This window comes from Apus apus, chromosome 17 (genome assembly GCF_020740795.1).
Source record: "Apus apus isolate bApuApu2 chromosome 17, bApuApu2.pri.cur, whole genome shotgun sequence".
Lineage (NCBI taxonomy): Eukaryota > Metazoa > Chordata > Aves > Apodiformes > Apodidae > Apus > Apus apus.
Window position 1 is genome coordinate 11,644,988 of NC_067298.1, and position 16,554 is coordinate 11,661,541.

The 16,554-nt window shown below is 60.4% G+C and overlaps 1 protein-coding gene across 7 annotated transcripts; it reads left to right on the forward strand.

Annotated features, from left to right (window-relative positions):
* Positions 1–277: 277 nt before the first annotated feature.
* CEP131 (centrosomal protein 131) lies at positions 278–14,157 on the forward strand. 7 transcript variants are annotated; one of them, XM_051635134.1, is made up of 27 exons: positions 278–322; positions 1,144–1,340; positions 2,045–2,130; positions 2,860–2,974; positions 3,116–3,234; positions 3,405–3,515; positions 3,624–3,785; positions 4,074–4,191; positions 4,965–5,081; positions 5,962–6,130; positions 6,284–6,384; positions 6,515–6,694; positions 6,995–7,189; positions 7,308–7,445; positions 7,993–8,118; positions 8,205–8,321; positions 9,375–9,404; positions 10,433–10,535; positions 10,825–11,026; positions 11,590–11,697; positions 11,836–11,953; positions 12,128–12,202; positions 12,289–12,431; positions 12,512–12,689; positions 12,795–12,991; positions 13,734–13,794; positions 13,884–14,157. In XM_051635134.1, exons 2-27 carry the CDS (start codon positions 1,164–1,166, stop codon positions 13,956–13,958), a joined length of 3,321 nt encoding a protein of 1,106 aa, XP_051491094.1. In that variant the 5' UTR covers positions 278–322; positions 1,144–1,163; the 3' UTR covers positions 13,959–14,157. The 7 variants fall into 7 exon arrangements, with proteins under 7 accessions (XP_051491094.1, XP_051491096.1, XP_051491090.1 ...); XM_051635135.1 differs by lacking the exon at positions 278–322 and adding an exon at positions 1,698–1,812 and having other exon boundaries at positions 1,282–1,340; XM_051635130.1 differs by having other exon boundaries at positions 285–1,340.
* Positions 14,158–16,554: the final 2,397 nt, after the last annotated feature.

Sequence of the window (16,554 nt, forward strand, 5' to 3'; positions counted from 1 at the left end):
GCCCCGCCCACGACCCCGCCCACCCACCGTCCTCCTCTCTCGGGCCCCGCCCCCTCGCCTGTCGCTCCTCGCGCCTCGGCCAATCCGCGCTCGCCCCCTCGCCCCGCCCCTCCGTCCCCATTGGCTGCCGGCCTGGCCCCGCCCCGCGGCGCCGCGCGGTAGGTTGCGCGGGGCTGGGGCCGGTGCCGGGCGGGACGCGCGGCGGGACCCGCGGGCCCCTCGCCCTGCTCCGGTGGCTGCTGCGGGACCCTCCCCCGGTGCTGCTCCTCCCGCGGGGGCCGGGGCCGGGGCCTTGGCGGTCGTGAGGCCTTGGGAGTCTGAGGTTCCGGGCGTCGGGAGTTCTGGGGGCTGAGACTGGGGCGTCTGAGGCCTGGGTGGTCCTGGGCCTTGGGAGTCTGGGGGCTTGGGTCTGAGGGCCGGGGCACCTTGGGCTTCTGAGGCTGTTGGGGTCTGGGCGGTAGGGTCTGGATGCCCTGCTCCTGGGGGGATTTGAGGCCTTGAAGTCTGGGAGTCCGAGGCCTCGGAAGCTTGAGGTGCTGGGCACGGGGGCCTGAGGAGCTTGGGTCTGGGTGTCCCGGGCCTGAGCACTGTTTTCCTGGTGGTTTCCATCGAGAGGCTTTTGTTTACCGGGGTTGTTGCAGGCTGAGGCATTGCCAAGGCCTGCTGTGGAGCCCTGAGGGGGAGTGAAGCCAGACCTGCCAGGAAGGGGGGGTTTGGGGATGGTTTGGGTCTCGGTGTGTAAAGAGACAGGGCGTAAAGCAGGGAGTGGGCCCCCTCCGGGGATGGGAAGGGGGCTCAGGCCTTTGTACATCCACTTCTGAGCAGCTTCTTAGAAGAGACTAGGAGACCCTGATGGGAGAAGGATCCCTCAGGCACTGCCCAGTTGCCAGGGCACTGGGTCAGAGCAGTGAGGAGACAGCTGTGAGTGTCGGGCACAGTGAGGAGCCCACCTGGAGCCTCTCCAGGCCCCGTGCTCAGGGTTATTTGGCACGTGGAGCCACGGAGGAAGGTGGTTTGTCCCGTTTGGAATTGGTTACAGCTCCATGTGCAGCATTTGTAGGAGCCAGCGGGGAGCAGAGCGTGTGAGTTTCCTGTCTGGGTGTGCTCCCTGTGCCCTCACTCTTGTCTCTGCTGTGCCCCCAGGGCCTCCTCTCCCCTCCAGCATGAGGAGCAGCCGCAGCAGCTCCTCCGTGCCGGGCGCTGGTGCTGCCGGGCTGGATCTGAGCCTGACGGGGCTCCCGGTGCCGGTGTCCCGGCGTCCCGGCAGTGCCTCTCCCACCAAGCACCTGGCGCGCTCCGTCTCGGTCACCGCCGATGGCAAAGCCAAGAGGAACACTCCGGTGAGTCCTGGGCGGGGCAGATCCCACCTCCCTGCGCCCTCCTGCTGCGCGGGGCGCGGAGGCGCCTGCGGCTCCGGGTTCTCCCTCCGAGTGAATCATCCCCAACCCCCAGGTGCTCGTCAGGTCGCTTCTCAGCCCCTGAACGCGGGCAGAGGGCAGCAGGAAAGCCTCAGGATTCATCCTGTGTCCTTCCTTGCCCTTCACTCAGTGCTGATTTCCTTCTGGAAAATCCCCAGTCCCTGGCATCTTTTGTGGTGCTTTCAGACCCTGCCTGTGCCTGGCTGAGCACCCTTCGGTTCCCCCGGGGTCAGCAGGAGCTCCAGGCTTTTTGAGTCTCTTTTTTGTGTGTTTTTCCAGCAGAGTGAACGAGCCCCAGATTCTGACAGGGCTCTGTTAAGATCTGATAGTGGGAAGTCTCTGCTGAGTAATCCCTGCTGCCTTGGCAGGTCCCTGCTCCCTCCTTCCCATGCAGGTAACGAGCAGACGAGTGTGTTCCTGCTGACTTAGCAGCAACAGGAGCTCAGGAGCAGGGGAAGTCACACCAGAAACATCATGTCAGGCTGCGTTGGAGGGGGTGGGAGGGCAGTGGGGCTGTTTTTCGGGTGCCTGACTCACTGGGGGAGCCTGTCTAGTCCAGGCACCCCTGTCCACCTGCCCACCCTTCTCCTCAGCATCCCTGCTGAGGCAGCTCTCTCCCCCTGCAGGAGGACGTGGGGTCCCGGGCCATGAACAACCTCCGGAGGTCTAGCAGCACCACCCAGGTTCACCAGCGGGTGAACAGTGTCTGCAGGTACAGCTCCATGTGTCTGTCTGGGTCTGGCAGCTCCCTGTGTCCCTTTGTCCCGGGGGTGGGACTGTGTGGAGCCCCCCCTGACCTGCCTGCCATCATCCCTGCCCCCGGGGGAGCCAGAGCCTCTCAGAAGTGCACACAGAGCTCTTGCCAGGGTTACAGCTCAGCCCTGGAGAACCAAGGTCTGGGGTTTTGTTATGGGTTTTTCTTCTGCCAGGGAGGTCACTTGGTTGGGATTTGGGGAAATAGAGTGTATTTTTGCAGCTGGGAAGGCTCTGCCACAAAAAACACTAGATTTAATTCTAAGGGACAAGACTGTTCTCTTACAACAGCCCGTCCTGGACCCTCTGGACTGCACCTGGGCTGTGTGAATGTTCTCCTTCTGTCTCTGGTGGCCTCCTGGGGCTGCTTCTGAATAATTTCCTGTTCTCTTGTTGCCCTGTGCCCATCCCTTGAACATGTTCTGTCTCCACACACCACGTTGGCATCTGCAGCTCTGTATAAAGCTGGACCACTCGTGGATTTGGGGGCTGTGGGATGGTTCCTCAGCCCTCTCCCCCCCTGTGTCATGGTTGCTGTGCCTTGGCTCTGCCCTCTCAGTGTTTCCAGAGTCTCCTGCTTCCACCAGAGTGGAATGAGAGCCCTGCTGTTGCTGTCTTGTTGCCGTGTGATAGTAACTCCAGCACATGTTCTCTCTTCTTCTTGGCATTCCTCGGATCCGGGCTAAAGCCCAGAGCAGACTGGAGACTTCCTGAGCTTCTTTGAGAGCAGTTCTGGGGGGAGAAAGAAGCCAGCAGGTCTGAGCAAAACTTCCCAGGAGAAGAAAACCACGTGGAACATCTTGGTGAGGATGGGAAGGTCCTGGGGCAGGTGGGCTGTCAGCTCTGCTCGCTGGAGGAGTCTGCTGGGTTGTGAGGGGGAGGGTGGTGGTTGAGAACCTGGGTTTGGCTCTTCCCTGCGTTCACACCTGCTGGCTCCATGGCAGGATGACCAGCCACGGGCATTCCTGGGCCCCTCTGGCTCCAGCTGTGCTGAGCCACCAGTGGGAATGAGGAGGAAAGAAGCCACTGTGCTCCTGGCAGCCAACTTCACTGCCAACAACAGGTAGGAACTGGTGTTGAGAGGAACTACAGCGGGAAAACAGCCGGGCAGAGGAGCAGGTGCTCTGTGCTGCGGGCGGTCACGGCTGGGTTGAGCATTGCCATGTCTGTGGTGTGTTCTGTCCCCTTTGGATCTGGGGGGGTCCTAACACCTCGTCTTCTCTCCACAAAAAGGAGCAACAAGGGCGCAGTGGGCAACTGTGTCACCACCATGGTGCACAACAACTACTGCACCGAGAAGGGCCCCGCGCCCAAGAGCTCCAACCAGGCGCCCAGCTCCCTCAAGTACGTGTGGGGAGGTGCCTGCTCGGGGGCTGTGCCCACCCTGCCCACCACCAGGTGTGGCGTGGGATGGGGCAGGATGGTGCTGAGCAGCTTCATCTTCTTCTTCAGCAACGTCATCAAAGCCACCTCGAATGAGGAGGGTGAGAGCAGCAGCTTGGTGAAGTCGCAGAAGAATTTCTCCAGCAACAACATCATGACCTGCAACAACAACAGCAGCAGCAGGAGCAGCCTGCCCAGGAGGAACGAGGTGACTGAGGAGGAGGCAGAGAGGTAAGATGGAGCTGCTGGGGAGAGGCAGGAGGAATGTGCTGGATGGAGGGGGGTGAGCTCTGGTCCTGGTTTGTGGGACTCCAGTTTTGGGAAGGGTCCCTCTTGGTGCACCCTCCCTGGCTGATTTACCCTCCCCGGATCTCAGCTCTGTCCCACCGAAGGCACAAGTTCCTCCCACCCCAAAAGCCCGTTTGGGAAGTTTGCTGGTTGGGTTGGGGTGTGAGGGGACAGGTGCTGGGGGCCAGCAGCCTGCAGGACAGGGTGGCACTGACCCTCCCTGTCCCACAGGTTCATCCAGCAGGTGAACCTGGCCGCCCTCACCATCCAGCGCTGGTACCGGCGGCACGCGCAGCGGCGCAGGGCGGCAGCGGCGGCGCTGGGGCGCTTGTTGGCTTCCAAAAGGGAGGTCAGTCCTGTCCCTGCCTTCTGGCACGGATTCTTCCCATGGATTCTTTGCAGGCGTGGGAATTCCAGTCCCTCCAACCGAGACCTGAGCTCTGAGAGACAAGGGGGCTTTGGCTTGGCAGCCCCTTCCCCTTCTGAGGGCCAGGGAGGGTCCTGTCCCCCCCGAGAGCTGTTGGTCACATAGAGGGGACCCGCAGGTTTGGTTCCAGGGAGGGTTCAGACCAGGAGCCCACCCCAGGTTCAGCACTGCACAGCTCTGGTTCTCCAGCTCCCTCCAGGCACTAGGCAGACACTTGGCAGTAGCAGCACAAACACTGTGGAATTCTTACTGGAATTCTTGTTGTTCAGGACATGCTGGTGGCTGAAGGGGGATGCCCTGGCTTGGCTTGGCTCGTCATAGCGAGCCAGTAACGAGTTGGCTCATTAGAGAGTGATGAGGCATCTGCAGCTATTTGTGTTTCTTTGTCTTTAATTATTTATCCCAATAACGAAAGGCACCGTCGCTCCTGCATAGGAGAGTCTATTTTTAAGCCTTGTCTCCTCGGTGGTTTCAGACCTAGATGATGAACATTTACATTTAGTGTCTAAAGAAAATAAACTGCTCCAAAGTGAGGCTTTTCTGAGGGATTTTACTGTCCCAGAGGGAAGGATCCAGGGGATGGAAAGCCTGTCTTTGCGGTGGCCTTGGGTGGGGTGTCCCCTTTCCCTCTTCTTTGCTGTGGGTGGTGGGTGCTGGAGAGCTCTCCATAACTTTTTTACCCTCCTCTCTGGAAGGAAAGGCAGCAGCGGATGGAGGAAGGGAATATCCTGGATTTGCAGGAGAGGAAGGACGAGGAACGCCGGAAGATCCGAGAGGAGAAGGCACGTCAGGCCCGACGTGCTGCCATCCAGGTAGGGAGGGGGCAGGGCCTGCAGGAGAGCAGTCTGATGGTATCTTCTTGTGAGGCAGTGAGAGGACCTCTCCTCTCTTTTCCTCTCCTTGGCATCTCTGTGGGCTTTGCATGGAGCAGAATTAGAGCCAGCCTTGGATGCAGAGTGTTCCATGTGGAGATGGAGGAGCCAGGGAGCTGTTCCCACTGCCCTCCTGCCAGGCCTTGGCAGCTCGTTCAGGGCTTGGGAAGACAGAGCTGCTTTCCATCTACTTTTGGGGAAAAGGGGAAGCTGTGGCTGCAGCTCCCTGGAGTGTCCTGGGAAGGGGGGTCCCTCTGGGCTGAGCTGAGCACCACAGAAGCACCTCACTGTCCTCATCCTGTTCTGGCAGCTCAGTTTGCAGCAGGAGGAGCTGGTGCTCTCGGGGCAGAGATGAGGAGCTGGCACAGACTTCTCGAAACCTCGATTTCTCTTTGCCCCAAGTGGAATAACGTTTCTTGGGGGGTGCTGAGGGGGATGCAGCAGTCAGCAGCTGGAGGACAGCAGAGCACTGACAGCCCTGCAGACACGTGCTTGTGCCTTAAGTGACTTCCCAGCCCTTGGCTGCAGCAGCTCCCTGCTCGGCCCTCGGGATTCGAGGACCCTTTATGGAGCAGCAGAGGACACAGCACAGGGGCATGTGAACAGCCCTTGCTCACATCTGGAGCTGGGTAGACCCTGGCCACCACCTGCCCTCTGCTCCGAGTCCCTGTGCTCCAGAGTTGTCCTCGTTAACCCTTCAGCAGCAGGCATGGGGGCTGTTGCTGTCTCTAGGCCCTTACTAGTGCTAAAAGCAGTGCAGGAAAGTGTCAAAGCACACCCTGTGCTGGGCAGGAGGCTGATGACTTCTCTGTCCCTATAGGAACTGCATCAGAAAAGGGCCCAAAAGGCTTTGGACTCAAAGCACTTGGCAGAAGAAGAGCTTGTGCTGGTGAAGGAGAGCAGAAGGGTAGCAAAGAAGAAGCCTGCCAAACCCACCTCTGCCAGGAACGCCAGTCCAGCCAGCAGTGTCACCAAAGCCAATAACACGGGTGAGCCCCTTCAGCAGGTCTCCAGTGCTCTTGGAGCAGTGTGTGATGAGAGGGGGATGGAGGAGGAGGATGGGGGCAGCTCTCACTCTGGGGAGCAGCTTCCAAGGGGCTGGTGGTTGTTTCAAGTGCCTGAGAACAGTCTGGTTCCTGCAGAGGCCAATTTCCAATCGGTAGCTGTGGAGCCAGAAGAAAACAGCCTGGCAGAGCTGGGCTCTGTGGCCTCCCGGGACCCTGGGGCAGAGGACACGCTGCAGGTGGGTCTGGCTTTGCCTCCTGGGGCTCCTGATACCAACTCCTCTGCTGTGGTGGCTGTTGAGTCTTTGGTGACTTCTGGGGAGATCTATCAAGCTGTTTTACTGCAAGGTGCACTGCCTTCCCCCCTAGGATGTGAGCTCCAGAGAGACGGGCGGCGAGGATCTGGAGACAGTGGTGACAGCTGCCAGCAGGGCACAGCCCAAGGGGACGCTCAACGAGCTGCTGGACACGCTCCGGCTGCTGGAGGAAGAGCCAGAGCTGCTGCCCCCACCAAAGCTCCTGAAGGACAGATATGCCTGGGCAGAGGGGGTGAGCAGAGGGCTGGGGTGGTCATGGCCGTGGGAGCCCTGAGGGAGCAGGTTCCTCTGTGGGCTGCCTGGTCTTGCGGGACTGGTGGAGGGTGTGAAAGTGCTGGAGAAGAAGCTGGATACAGGGGGCTTGGGCATGTCCACAGGGAGAAGCAAAACCACATGGAAGTGGGGTGAGCACAGAGGATAAAGCTGGTTACTGGGATGCAGTGGGAGGACTGGGATCCAGTGATGGAGCAGAGCCAGCACTTCTTCTCCCAAGCCTTCCCCTGGGGGCTCATTCCTAGCTGTGTCTGTCTAGCAGGAGCCCAGTTCCAATTCCCTGACTGCTGATAACTTGGAGAAGTTTGGGAAGCTGAACCACTCTCCGGGGGTCCCTGAGGATGGGGCCCTGCTCTCAGAGGCCAAGCTCCAAAGCATCATCAGTTTCCTGGATGAAATGGAGAAGTCAGAACAGGAGAGGCCCAGGTCAGCTGCCTCGGCCACGCAGCGGGAGGTGAGTGTGGCAAGAGCCCATCTCTGTTGGAGAGGTGGTGTAAGATCCTGGTGGGAAGGGTCCCCCATCTCCTTTTCCTGGTTCCAGGTGGTTCCCACCACCTTCTAATTGTTCTTAGGGTCTCCTCTCGGAAGAGGAGCTGGCTCACCTGGAGCAGGCATCGGCTGTTGCCACGGAGGTGACGAGCTCCATCATGAGGCTGAAGCTGGAAGTGGAGGAGAAGAAGCGAGCCATCAGCCTGCTGCAGACTGCCCTGGTGAGCGAGCCACGCGGGCTCTCTTGCTGGAGAGTGAAGGCCAAGAGACCTCAGCAGATGTTTCTTGGAGCAATGGCTTCAAAAGCACAGGATCAGGGCTCTGCTTCCCATCGATGTTCCCCAAAGCCCTGCGGGGTGCCTGGAGCTTGTGCTGAGGAGCTGGAGAGCCAGGGGCTGCTGGGCACACCACAGTGCCTGTCACTGTTACTGTGGGAAAGATCTACAAGGTCCTTCCAGTCTGGTGTGGGCTTCTCTGTGACTTCTCCTTGCTGTCCCCCTGATTGGAAAACCTTCCTCAAACTCCCCTGCCTGGGAGGTGCCTGGCTCATCCAGAAGCCCTGATTCAGTGAAATCTTCCTGTGTCATGAGGGGGTTTGGGTGTTCTGGCTGGCAGTGGGGCAGGAGTACCAGGGATGTTGGTTTTGCTCTGTTCCTCCTTGTTCTGGCCCAGGGGTGCCCTCCAGGTTTGGTAGTTATCTCCTGCACACGTGCTGCTGTAACTTCCCCCTCTGACACCTTGTGGCTGTTTCTCCCCTGCATCCAAAAGGCTCAGCAGAGAGAGCTGTCACTCCGGCACGTCAAACAGACTGAGAAGGAGCTGAGCCACCAGCTCAGGCTGCAGAGGGAGCAATATGAGGCAGCCATCCAGAGGCATCTGACCTTCATCGACCAGGTAATGGCCCATCCCTAGGTGGGCTGAGGCTGCTGAAGGCAGAGGTGGCTGGGCCCTGCATGATACTTTTCCTTCTCCCTGCCCAGCTCATCGATGATAAGAAGGTGCTGAGTGAGAAGTGTGAGGCTGTGGTAGCTGAGCTCAAACAAGTGGACCAGAAGTATGGCAAGAAGATCACGCAGATGCAGGAGCAGCATGAGCTGGTGAGGGAATAGGGAAGGTGGGGAAGATGGGAGGAGAGGTGCCATGGCTGGAGTTGGTTTTACCCAAACCCAACCTGTGCCCAAAGCAGGATGGTCTGTCTCACCTCTCTGGGTCCCAGTTGTTCTGGGGGCCCCTTCTTTGTGCACAGAAAGTCCATGGAGCTTTGTCCCTGCTTCCCAAGAGGCTGCTGTTCTCTGCTGCCCAGAACGAGACTAAGAGACAGCACCTGCTCCCAGCAGCTCTGCTCCCAAAGACTCCTTCCCACACACCCTGTTGGGGACAGAGCTGTCCCCTGGCCCGGGGGTGGCTGGGGGGGACTTGCTGTGACAGGTACTGGCACAAAACAGAGGAATTTGTACCTGTGGCTGTATCCTCCTGAGCTGGGTGACTTCCAGCCCCCTTGGCAGGAGCAGGGATGCTCTCAGAGCTGAATGGGGACAAGATTTTAAAGGAACATGGGGAGTATAAGCCACAGTGACCAGCCCTGCAGGTTCTGTGCTGCCTGCTCCTGGAAGCTGGCTGGCAGCTTCCCTCTCCTGCAGGCAGCCAGGGCTGGCAGCACTGCTGGCTCACAGCTCTGCCCTGGGCTGTCCTGGCCCTGCTGCCCTGCTCACCCTTGGCCTTGGAGCCCAGCTCATCCCCAGGGCTCTGGAGCCAGACAGGCCCTTGCACCAGCCTGAGTCGCTTCAGACAGGTGCTCACTCTGCTGTGCTGTTTCAGCTTTGCTGCCACAGCTGCATGGGGCAGAGGAGGTGCCTCTGCTCCCTCTGATTTCCTTGGAAGCGATGCTGGGAACAGCCCTGGAGCCCCTCTCTGCTCTCTAATCACTTTGTTGTCCCTGCTCCTGTGTGGCACCGTCCCAGGCAGGGCTGGCTCTGCCCCTGGCCAGGAGCTGCGACCACCAGTCACTGCCTGTTTGGCTGGACCTCCCCTGGCTCCTGTGGGACCCCTGCCCCCCTGCCTGGGGCTCTCATGGCTGTTTAGTTTTGCCTCTATCTCCCATGACTCTGCCATTCCCTTTCTCTTTCCATCCCTCCTTTCTTTCTCCCCAGGTCTGGCGCACTTTGGGCCCCTTTTGTGAGGTAAATGTGGTCTTTGCTGTTTTTTGTGCCTTGCCCTTCTGCTTTTGTGCCTGGATCTGCTCCAGCTCCACAGGCAGCAGAGCTGGGCTGGGATCTTGGCTCAGCAGCAGGGTCAGCCCTTTGCCCTGGCCCCTGCACCATGGGCTCAGCTGCTTTTTCAGCCTCTCCCTGTCTTCCCATACTGATTTTCCTGCCCTTTTTTTCCCTTTAGAGCAAGCCCTGGGCTGTGCTATTCCCTGCTCCTCTCCACACAGTGGCCATTTGATGTCTTGCCACATGCTCATCCTCCAGAGCTGTGACATGTCCCATGTCCTGCACACAGTCATCATCTGCCTGTGCAGAAACAGCTGTTTCTATCTGGGCTGGGCTTCCCATCAGCTGGTGCCTTTCTCACCAGAAACCCTAGCACAGAAGTATGTGGCCAAGTACTTCACCCAGCTTTTGCCAACAGGAGTGCTGGGGAATAGTTCCGTGGGCAGTGGGTCCTGGGTGTTTTCCAGCTCTTTAGCTGCAGAGGAGAGCCAGGGAGGTAAACAAGAGCAGTGACTGTGCCTGGGCTGTGCAGCTTCTGAGGCTTTCAAGAGTTTTGGGTGCTTGCTTTGCAATGGTACCATGGTGTTGAGAGGTCTCTCTGTCCTCCTGTTGGAGGGTGCTCCACGCCAGGGAGAGGGGAGGCTGGAGAAGGAGACATCACACACCACCCTGTGGCTGCCTGCACGCCAGGACCATCGGCAGCCCCAGTTCTGCTCCTCTCTGGAGGGGCTCCCATGTCTCAGCCAGCACGTCCTTCCCAAGGATTTGCCTCTTTTCCCCTGTGCAGGGCAGGAGCAGCCCCATCCTATGAGAGAGAGGAGAAGGCACTGGGAAAGTGTGTGGCTGCCTCTCAGGACTGGGAGGACGTGCCTGGCCAGGGCTGGGCGAGCTGTCTGGGCCCTGTGCACCTTCCTTCTCGACAGCCGGGCTCCCAAGCTGACAGGGGGTTTCTCCCCTTGGTTGTCTCTGAAGTTTTCCCGTTTTCTTCCAAACAGGAGATTAAGAAGCTGAAGGAAGTGATGACAGCGACCGAGAAAATCCGGCGGGAAAAGTGGATTGATGAGAAAACCAAAAAGATCAAAGAAATCACCGTGAAAGGTACGGGCACCTCCCCTGGGCGGTGCTGGAGCCGGGCCCTGCAGGGGTCACTGTGCTGCTCGGGGAGAGGGGCTGTGTCTGCTGCAGCTGCTGGCAGCATGGGAAGAGCTGCTCAGCATGGGCACTTCTGCTCCCTGTGTAGGGGCTGGAGGGCCAGAGCCCCGTGCGTGCTCACCCCCCTTCTCACCAGCCCCTCTCTGCTGGTTGATGCGTTCCCCAGCCAAGGGCACTGGTGTTGAGGCACGGACAGCCCGAGGCTGAGCGGTATCTGTCCTTCCCACTGCCCCAGGGCTGGAGCCAGAGATCCAGAAGCTGATTGCCAAGCACAAGCAGGACATCAAGAAGCTGAAGATGCTGCACGAGGCCGAGCTGCTGCAGTCGGACGAGCGGGCAGCGCAGCGCTACTGCCGGCAGGCTGAGGAGCTGCGGGGCCTGCTGGAGCGGGAGAGGGAGGAGCAGAGCCAGCGGGACCGGGAGCTGGCCCGGCAGCGGTACGGCGTCACCGGGGGGGTTGAGGGCAGTCTGGGGCTCCACCACCTGTCTGTTGGTGGGTGCCTGATGTTTGCAGCAGTTAATACCCATGGGGAGCAGCCCCTTTCTCTCCACCAGCCCGGAGGTGGGAGATGCTGGTGAACCAGGGGCATCTTCCAGTGTTGATCTGGGGGTTGGTCTCTTCTCCCTAGTAACAAGTGACAGGACAAGAGGAATTGGTCTTAAGTTGTGCCAGGTGAGGCTTAGGTGGGATATTAGAAGAAACTTCTTCACTGGAAGGGTTGTTAAACACTGGCACAGGCTGTGCAGAGTGGTGGTGGAGTCACCATCTCTGGAGGTGTTCAGAAACCATGTGGATGTGGTGCTGAGGGACGTGGTTTAGCACTGGACTAGGTAGAGTTGGGTTAATGGTCAGTGGAGTTGGGTTATGGTTGGGCTCGATGATCTTAAAGGTCTTTCCAACCAGAACAATTCTGTGATTCTGTGAATCCCCTGGTTGGGGGGGAAAGGGTGGAGAGGTGGCTGAGTTCCTGTCTCTGGCTGAGGCCGCCCTGCCCTGCAGGTGTGAGCAGCAGCGGGAGCAGGAGGAGCAGGAGCTGCAGCAGCAGCGACGCCGGCTCTACGCCGAGGTGGCCGAGGAGAAGGAGCGGCTCAGCCAGCAGGCGGCCAGGTGAGAGGGGCTGGGGGCAGCTCGGGAGCGGTGGGGCTGGTGCCCCCAGTGGAAGGGGGGCTGGAGCTCCAGGGTTGCTGGGGGGAGCAGCCCAAGGAGGGGCTGCTGCAGGTGTTGGGAGCTGTGGCCTGTGTGCAGGCAGAGAGCGGAGGCGGAGGAGCTGCGGCGGCAGCTGGAGGCCAGCAGCTCGGCTGTCACCAGGGCGCTGAAGGAGGAGTACGCCAAGGAGAAGGAGGAGCAGGAGAGGCGGCATCAGGTCTGGTTTTCCTCTCACCTCTGGGCCCTGGATTGCCCTTCTTGGGTGGGAGCAATCTGGTCCCCAGCGTGTGTCTACCACTGAGCTCTGAAACCCACCCTGGGTTGGTGCTGGGGAGCAGCTCCCAGCCCGTGGCTGCCAGAGCTGAGGGGTGGTCACCTTGTTTCTCCACAGGCAGAAGTGAAGGTGCTGAAAGACCGGCTGGAGATGGAGAAGCAGGCCTGGGAGGCAAACTACATGAAGAAGGAGGTAATGGCAAGGGCTGCCCTTTTCCAGAGGTGCCACCCCTGGGCTCTGGGCAGGACTGAGGCAGTATTTTCCATCTCTGTCCCCAGGAAGCCTGGCTGCTGTCCCGGGAGCGGGAGCTGCGGGAGGAGGTGAGGAAGGAGAGAGACAAAGAGATCGAGTTGGTGATCCAGCGCCTGGAGGCTGACATGTCCTTGGCCAAGGAGGAGTGCGAGAGGGCAGCGGAGAACAGGTGAGGAGGAGAGGGAGTGGCTGGGATGGTCCCCACAGCACCGGGGCTGAGCCAGGCTGCCTGTCCTTTCCTCCCATTAGGATTAAGAGGATCCGAGACAAGTACGAGGTAGAGCTCCAGGAGCTGGAGAGGTCGGAGCGCAAGCTGCAGGATCGCTGCAACGAGCTGAAGGGGCGGCTGGCAGAGCTGGAAGGGGAGAGCGTCCGTCTGCAGGGCCTGCTGAAGCACAAGGAGCAGGAGGTGGAGGAGATCCAGAAGGTGGGATGGGAACAGAGCCTGGGGCTCTGGCTTCTCTCTGGTCCATCCCCCTGCATCACCCTGTGGCTGTAGGCACCTTGGTGTCACCTCTCTGCCCTGCTGCAGGTGAGGGACGAGCTGGCCCAGGAGCGGAGCAGCCTGACGGAAGTGATCCGGCAGGAGTTTGCTGACAGGCTGGTGGGCACCGAGGAGGAGAACAAGCAGCTAAAGGCAGAGATGGCAGAGATGAGAGCCCGGCAGCGCCTGGAGCTGGACAGGATACTGAGGGAGAAGGACCAGGAGCTGGAGGAGGTTCACAGAAGGTGAGGCTGAGCGGCCCCGGGCGTGTCGCAGGAGTGTGTCTGCAGTGCTGCGTCCTCGGGCACAGCTCCCAGTCCCCACCAGGCAAAACGAGCAGTGGAGTCTCACCTGTGCTGGCTGCCTGCTCAGCCACCATCAGGACTCTGGCCCTTGTGACTTCTAGCCTGCCCATGTCAGGCTGTCCCCAGGGCTGCTCCTTTGCATGCCTGGGGACACGAGCAGGCAGCTGGAGCAGTCTGAGGGCTCCTGCCAGGAGAGGCCAGTGTTTGCATGAGCACACAGAGCTCACTGGTGTTCCCAGGTCGGGCTAAGTGATTCCCACACTGAGAGCCAAGGTCATACCTTGGATATGAGATAAGGAGGATCCCCTTTCCTCTTCCGCACAGCCTGGCAAAGGTTGGAACACAAAGTCTGGTGCTCTGAGAGCTGTGGGGAAGAGTCCAGCCATGAGGCAGCTTGAGAAACGGGAGGAAACTTAAAATCCCCTCCCTGTGGTCGCATTAATTAATTAAGTCTTGTGAAGTGAATGGCCTCTTCTTCCTTAGATGGCTCAATCCAAGCTATATCACACCAGCAAGGAAATGAACGTGCTTCTAGTGTGTAACAGCACCCAAAGCCATCTTTGAGGGTGTTGGGGGGAGGGGGGCTGCGCCCCCCCCCCCGTGTTGAAACCACCCTCCTGGGGCACAAGGCCAGCCCAGTGTTTGGGGCTGTGTTCCTCAGCCTCCATGTCCTTCTGCTCAGGGTGAAGACAGCGGTGGTAAGGAAGGCAGAGAGTGTGAGCAGCCTTCGGAAGCACTATGAAGTGAGTGAGGGGGGCAGCCGGCCCCAGCCCCCCCTGCGCAGCTCTGCCCGGGTGGCTGCCAGCTCCCCCTCTCCTCTGCTCTCTTGCAGGCGGCCGTGCAGCGCGCCGACCGCCTGGAAGCCCTCCTGAAGCAACAGCAAAAGCAGCTGCTGGCCACCAAATAACCAGTCAGGGCTGGGGGGGCTCTGGGGTGCCCTCCAGACCCCACTCGGGGGGAGCAGACACCCGTGGGTGTGGGGCTGGGCTCTCCCTTCCTTCCGTCCTCGTTTTCCACAGCCTGGTCCCTGTGCTGTGAGCCCTGCCAGAGTGCCTGGCTGGCCTCAGATGTTTGGTGTTTTAGCAATAAACCTGCGTTGGTTTCTACAGCTTGTCCTGTCCCCTGGGGAAGCGGGGGGGGCCCTGGCACCCCCCACTCCTTTTCCTTGGCTGCTGTGTCCCTCCCCTGTGTGCATTGGTGTGAGTGGGTGTTTGACCCTCCCTGCACCATCTTCCTGCATCCCGAGGCCTTTCCTGTGGCAGGATATGTGGGACCTGCAGGTCAGGGCTGAGCTGGGGGGACAGAAACATGGAGATTTTGAGGTTGGGGGGCTGAGTTGAGCCCCCCCTGTTCCCACCAGCTGCCGAGTGGTGCATGGAGGTGGGAGCTGTCGCCCAGCAGCCCATGCAGTTACCCTGCCCTGCGCCTTCCTTCCCTCCTAAAATGGAAGAATAGGGCAGGACGTGGTCCCGCAGCTCTGGTACCTGCAAATCTCTCCGCACCCTGTGACAGCGACGGGAAATGCCTGGGCTGGGCCGGCGGCATCTGTTTCCTCTGGGCGGGAGCGTGCGACCGCCCCCCCGCAGCCCTTCCCTCCCAGGAGCCCGGGGCTTGGCGCGGCGGGCGAGCAGATGTTGGCGCGGCAGATTCCCAGGGTGCTTCCCATCCGTCCTGCCGGTCTGTGCACCAGGGAGAAGTGGCCGAGGAGACCCTGGGGTAATGCAGAGCTGCAGGGTGAGGTGCGGAGCTTCTGTCACCTTGGGAAGCTGCAGAGGAGCTCAGCTGCTTCCCGGTGCTGGCGTTTGTCCTGCTGCAGCTTCCTGGGGGAACAGTCCCAAGGCCCCCACAGATGCTGTTGGCCCATGAGTGCTCCTTACCCCTGCCTGTGCTTGGTGTGAGTGTTCTGGACCCCCAGCATCCCCTCCAGTGCTGGGCTGCTGCTTGCTGGGTCCTGCCCAGCTCCTTTCGCTTCTGGCTGCTCCACTTGAGCCATGGGCTGAGCTGGTCTCTGTTACCCCTCACTGAGCTGCCCCTCAACCTGGGAGGAGCACACAGCCCTGTTTGGCTGGGAAACGCCAGGCCTGGGGCTTGTTTTCACTGTTGTTGCTTTTCTAAGGACCATTTCCTGAGCTCTGCTTCCGTCTCCTACCCCTGCCCAGCCCCACTTGGGCCACCCAGAGCCTTTTGCCTCTGTCTCCTCCCAGCCCTGGCTGGGCAGTTGTTGAACAGGCTAATCATGGGAAATCTGGCATGAGAGGGGAATTGGGGCTGAGCCCCCCCCCCCAAGCCTGTCCTGGGGGGCTTGTGCCTGTGCACAGCCCTGGTGACCATGAGCAGGGTGGCAACTTCCTGAGCCTTGTCCAGTGTCATTGTGTGAGCTCCCTGGGTGTCCCATGTGTCCAGCAGCATTCCCCGGGGCTCAGCCCTCCCCTGGGGTTCCGGCATCCTCCCAGCCCTGCCCCTCCTCGGCATCACCAAGGCTTGTTTCTAGGCCAGTGCCCAGTTCAGGCATGAATAAATCAGTGGCGTTGCATAACTGGGGATGCGGATTTTCACCGGATCGCTGCCGGGGCCGGGCCCCCTCCTCCCTGCACCCGGGGGTCCCCCGGGACCGGGGCTGCCGGCCGTGTGGCACAAGCCTTGTCCAAGGCGGTGGGGGTGTGGCCGTCCCAGGCCTTGCCAAAGATCCCCAATTAAGGAGCCCCTCTCCCCCCACCCCGGGATTAGGCGGGATGAGCGGAGCCCATTGGCTGCCGGCGGCGGTGCCGGGAAGGAGGTCAGGAGCGCAGGGGGCTTTTGGCAGCTGCGGTGCGGAGATCACGGCTCAATCTGGTGTCTGTCCCGCGGGGGATTAACCGCTGCCCCAGACAAAGCAGCCGGGAAGCTGGAGCAAGTTGGCAGGATCCGTGTGGGGTAATCGGCCCGGCTAATTGGGGCGAGCGTGCTGCTTGCCTGCCCGGGACATGGCAGCAGCTCTGTCCAGCCCCAGAGGGGACAACGGCCGTGCTGGTGCCACCTTGTGCCTCTCTGCCCAGGGTGGGACTGTCCCCAGGGCAGCTTCGCCGGGGCTTTTGGGCTCAGATGCTTGGCATCTTCTCTTCCACAGCTGTCACTTGGGCAAGAAGGGTGCCCAGGCAGGGTCCTGGCTGAGCTGGGGGTGCTGTGTGCTCCCAGGGAGGGCAGGATACTGGGGCCAGGCTGGGCAGGCATGCACCTTCCCTTCCCTATCCCAGTCCCATTTCTGTCTCACCCCTGTCCTTGTCCTCCTCCTAATCCCACTTTCATTTCCATCCCAGTCCTCTTCCCCATCCTCAATCCATCCCAGTCTTCCCCATTTTATCCCATCCCATTTTTTCATCCCTATCTTTTTCTATCCCAGACATGGGTTGTGCTGGGTTCCTGCATCCTGGCCCCGTGTGGCTGCCCACTCCCCATGGCACTGGGACTGCTCCAGTGAGTGCTGATGTCACTGCAGCTCCGAGAGAGCACAGATCCCCCCTAGG

Bases quoted from the DNA above. Each gene is read 5' to 3' on its own strand.
- CEP131 (XM_051635130.1), top strand. From the start codon at position 1,044: ATGTGCAGCATTTGTAGGAGCCAGCGGGGAGCAGAGCGTGTGAGTTTC. The intron at 12,432-12,511 runs GTGAGGAGGAGA...TCCTCCCATTAG, and splicing joins GAGAGGGCAGCGGAGAACAG to GATTAAGAGGATCCGAGACA. The intron at 12,690-12,794 runs GTGGGATGGGAA...GCCCTGCTGCAG, and splicing joins AGGTGGAGGAGATCCAGAAG to GTGAGGGACGAGCTGGCCCA.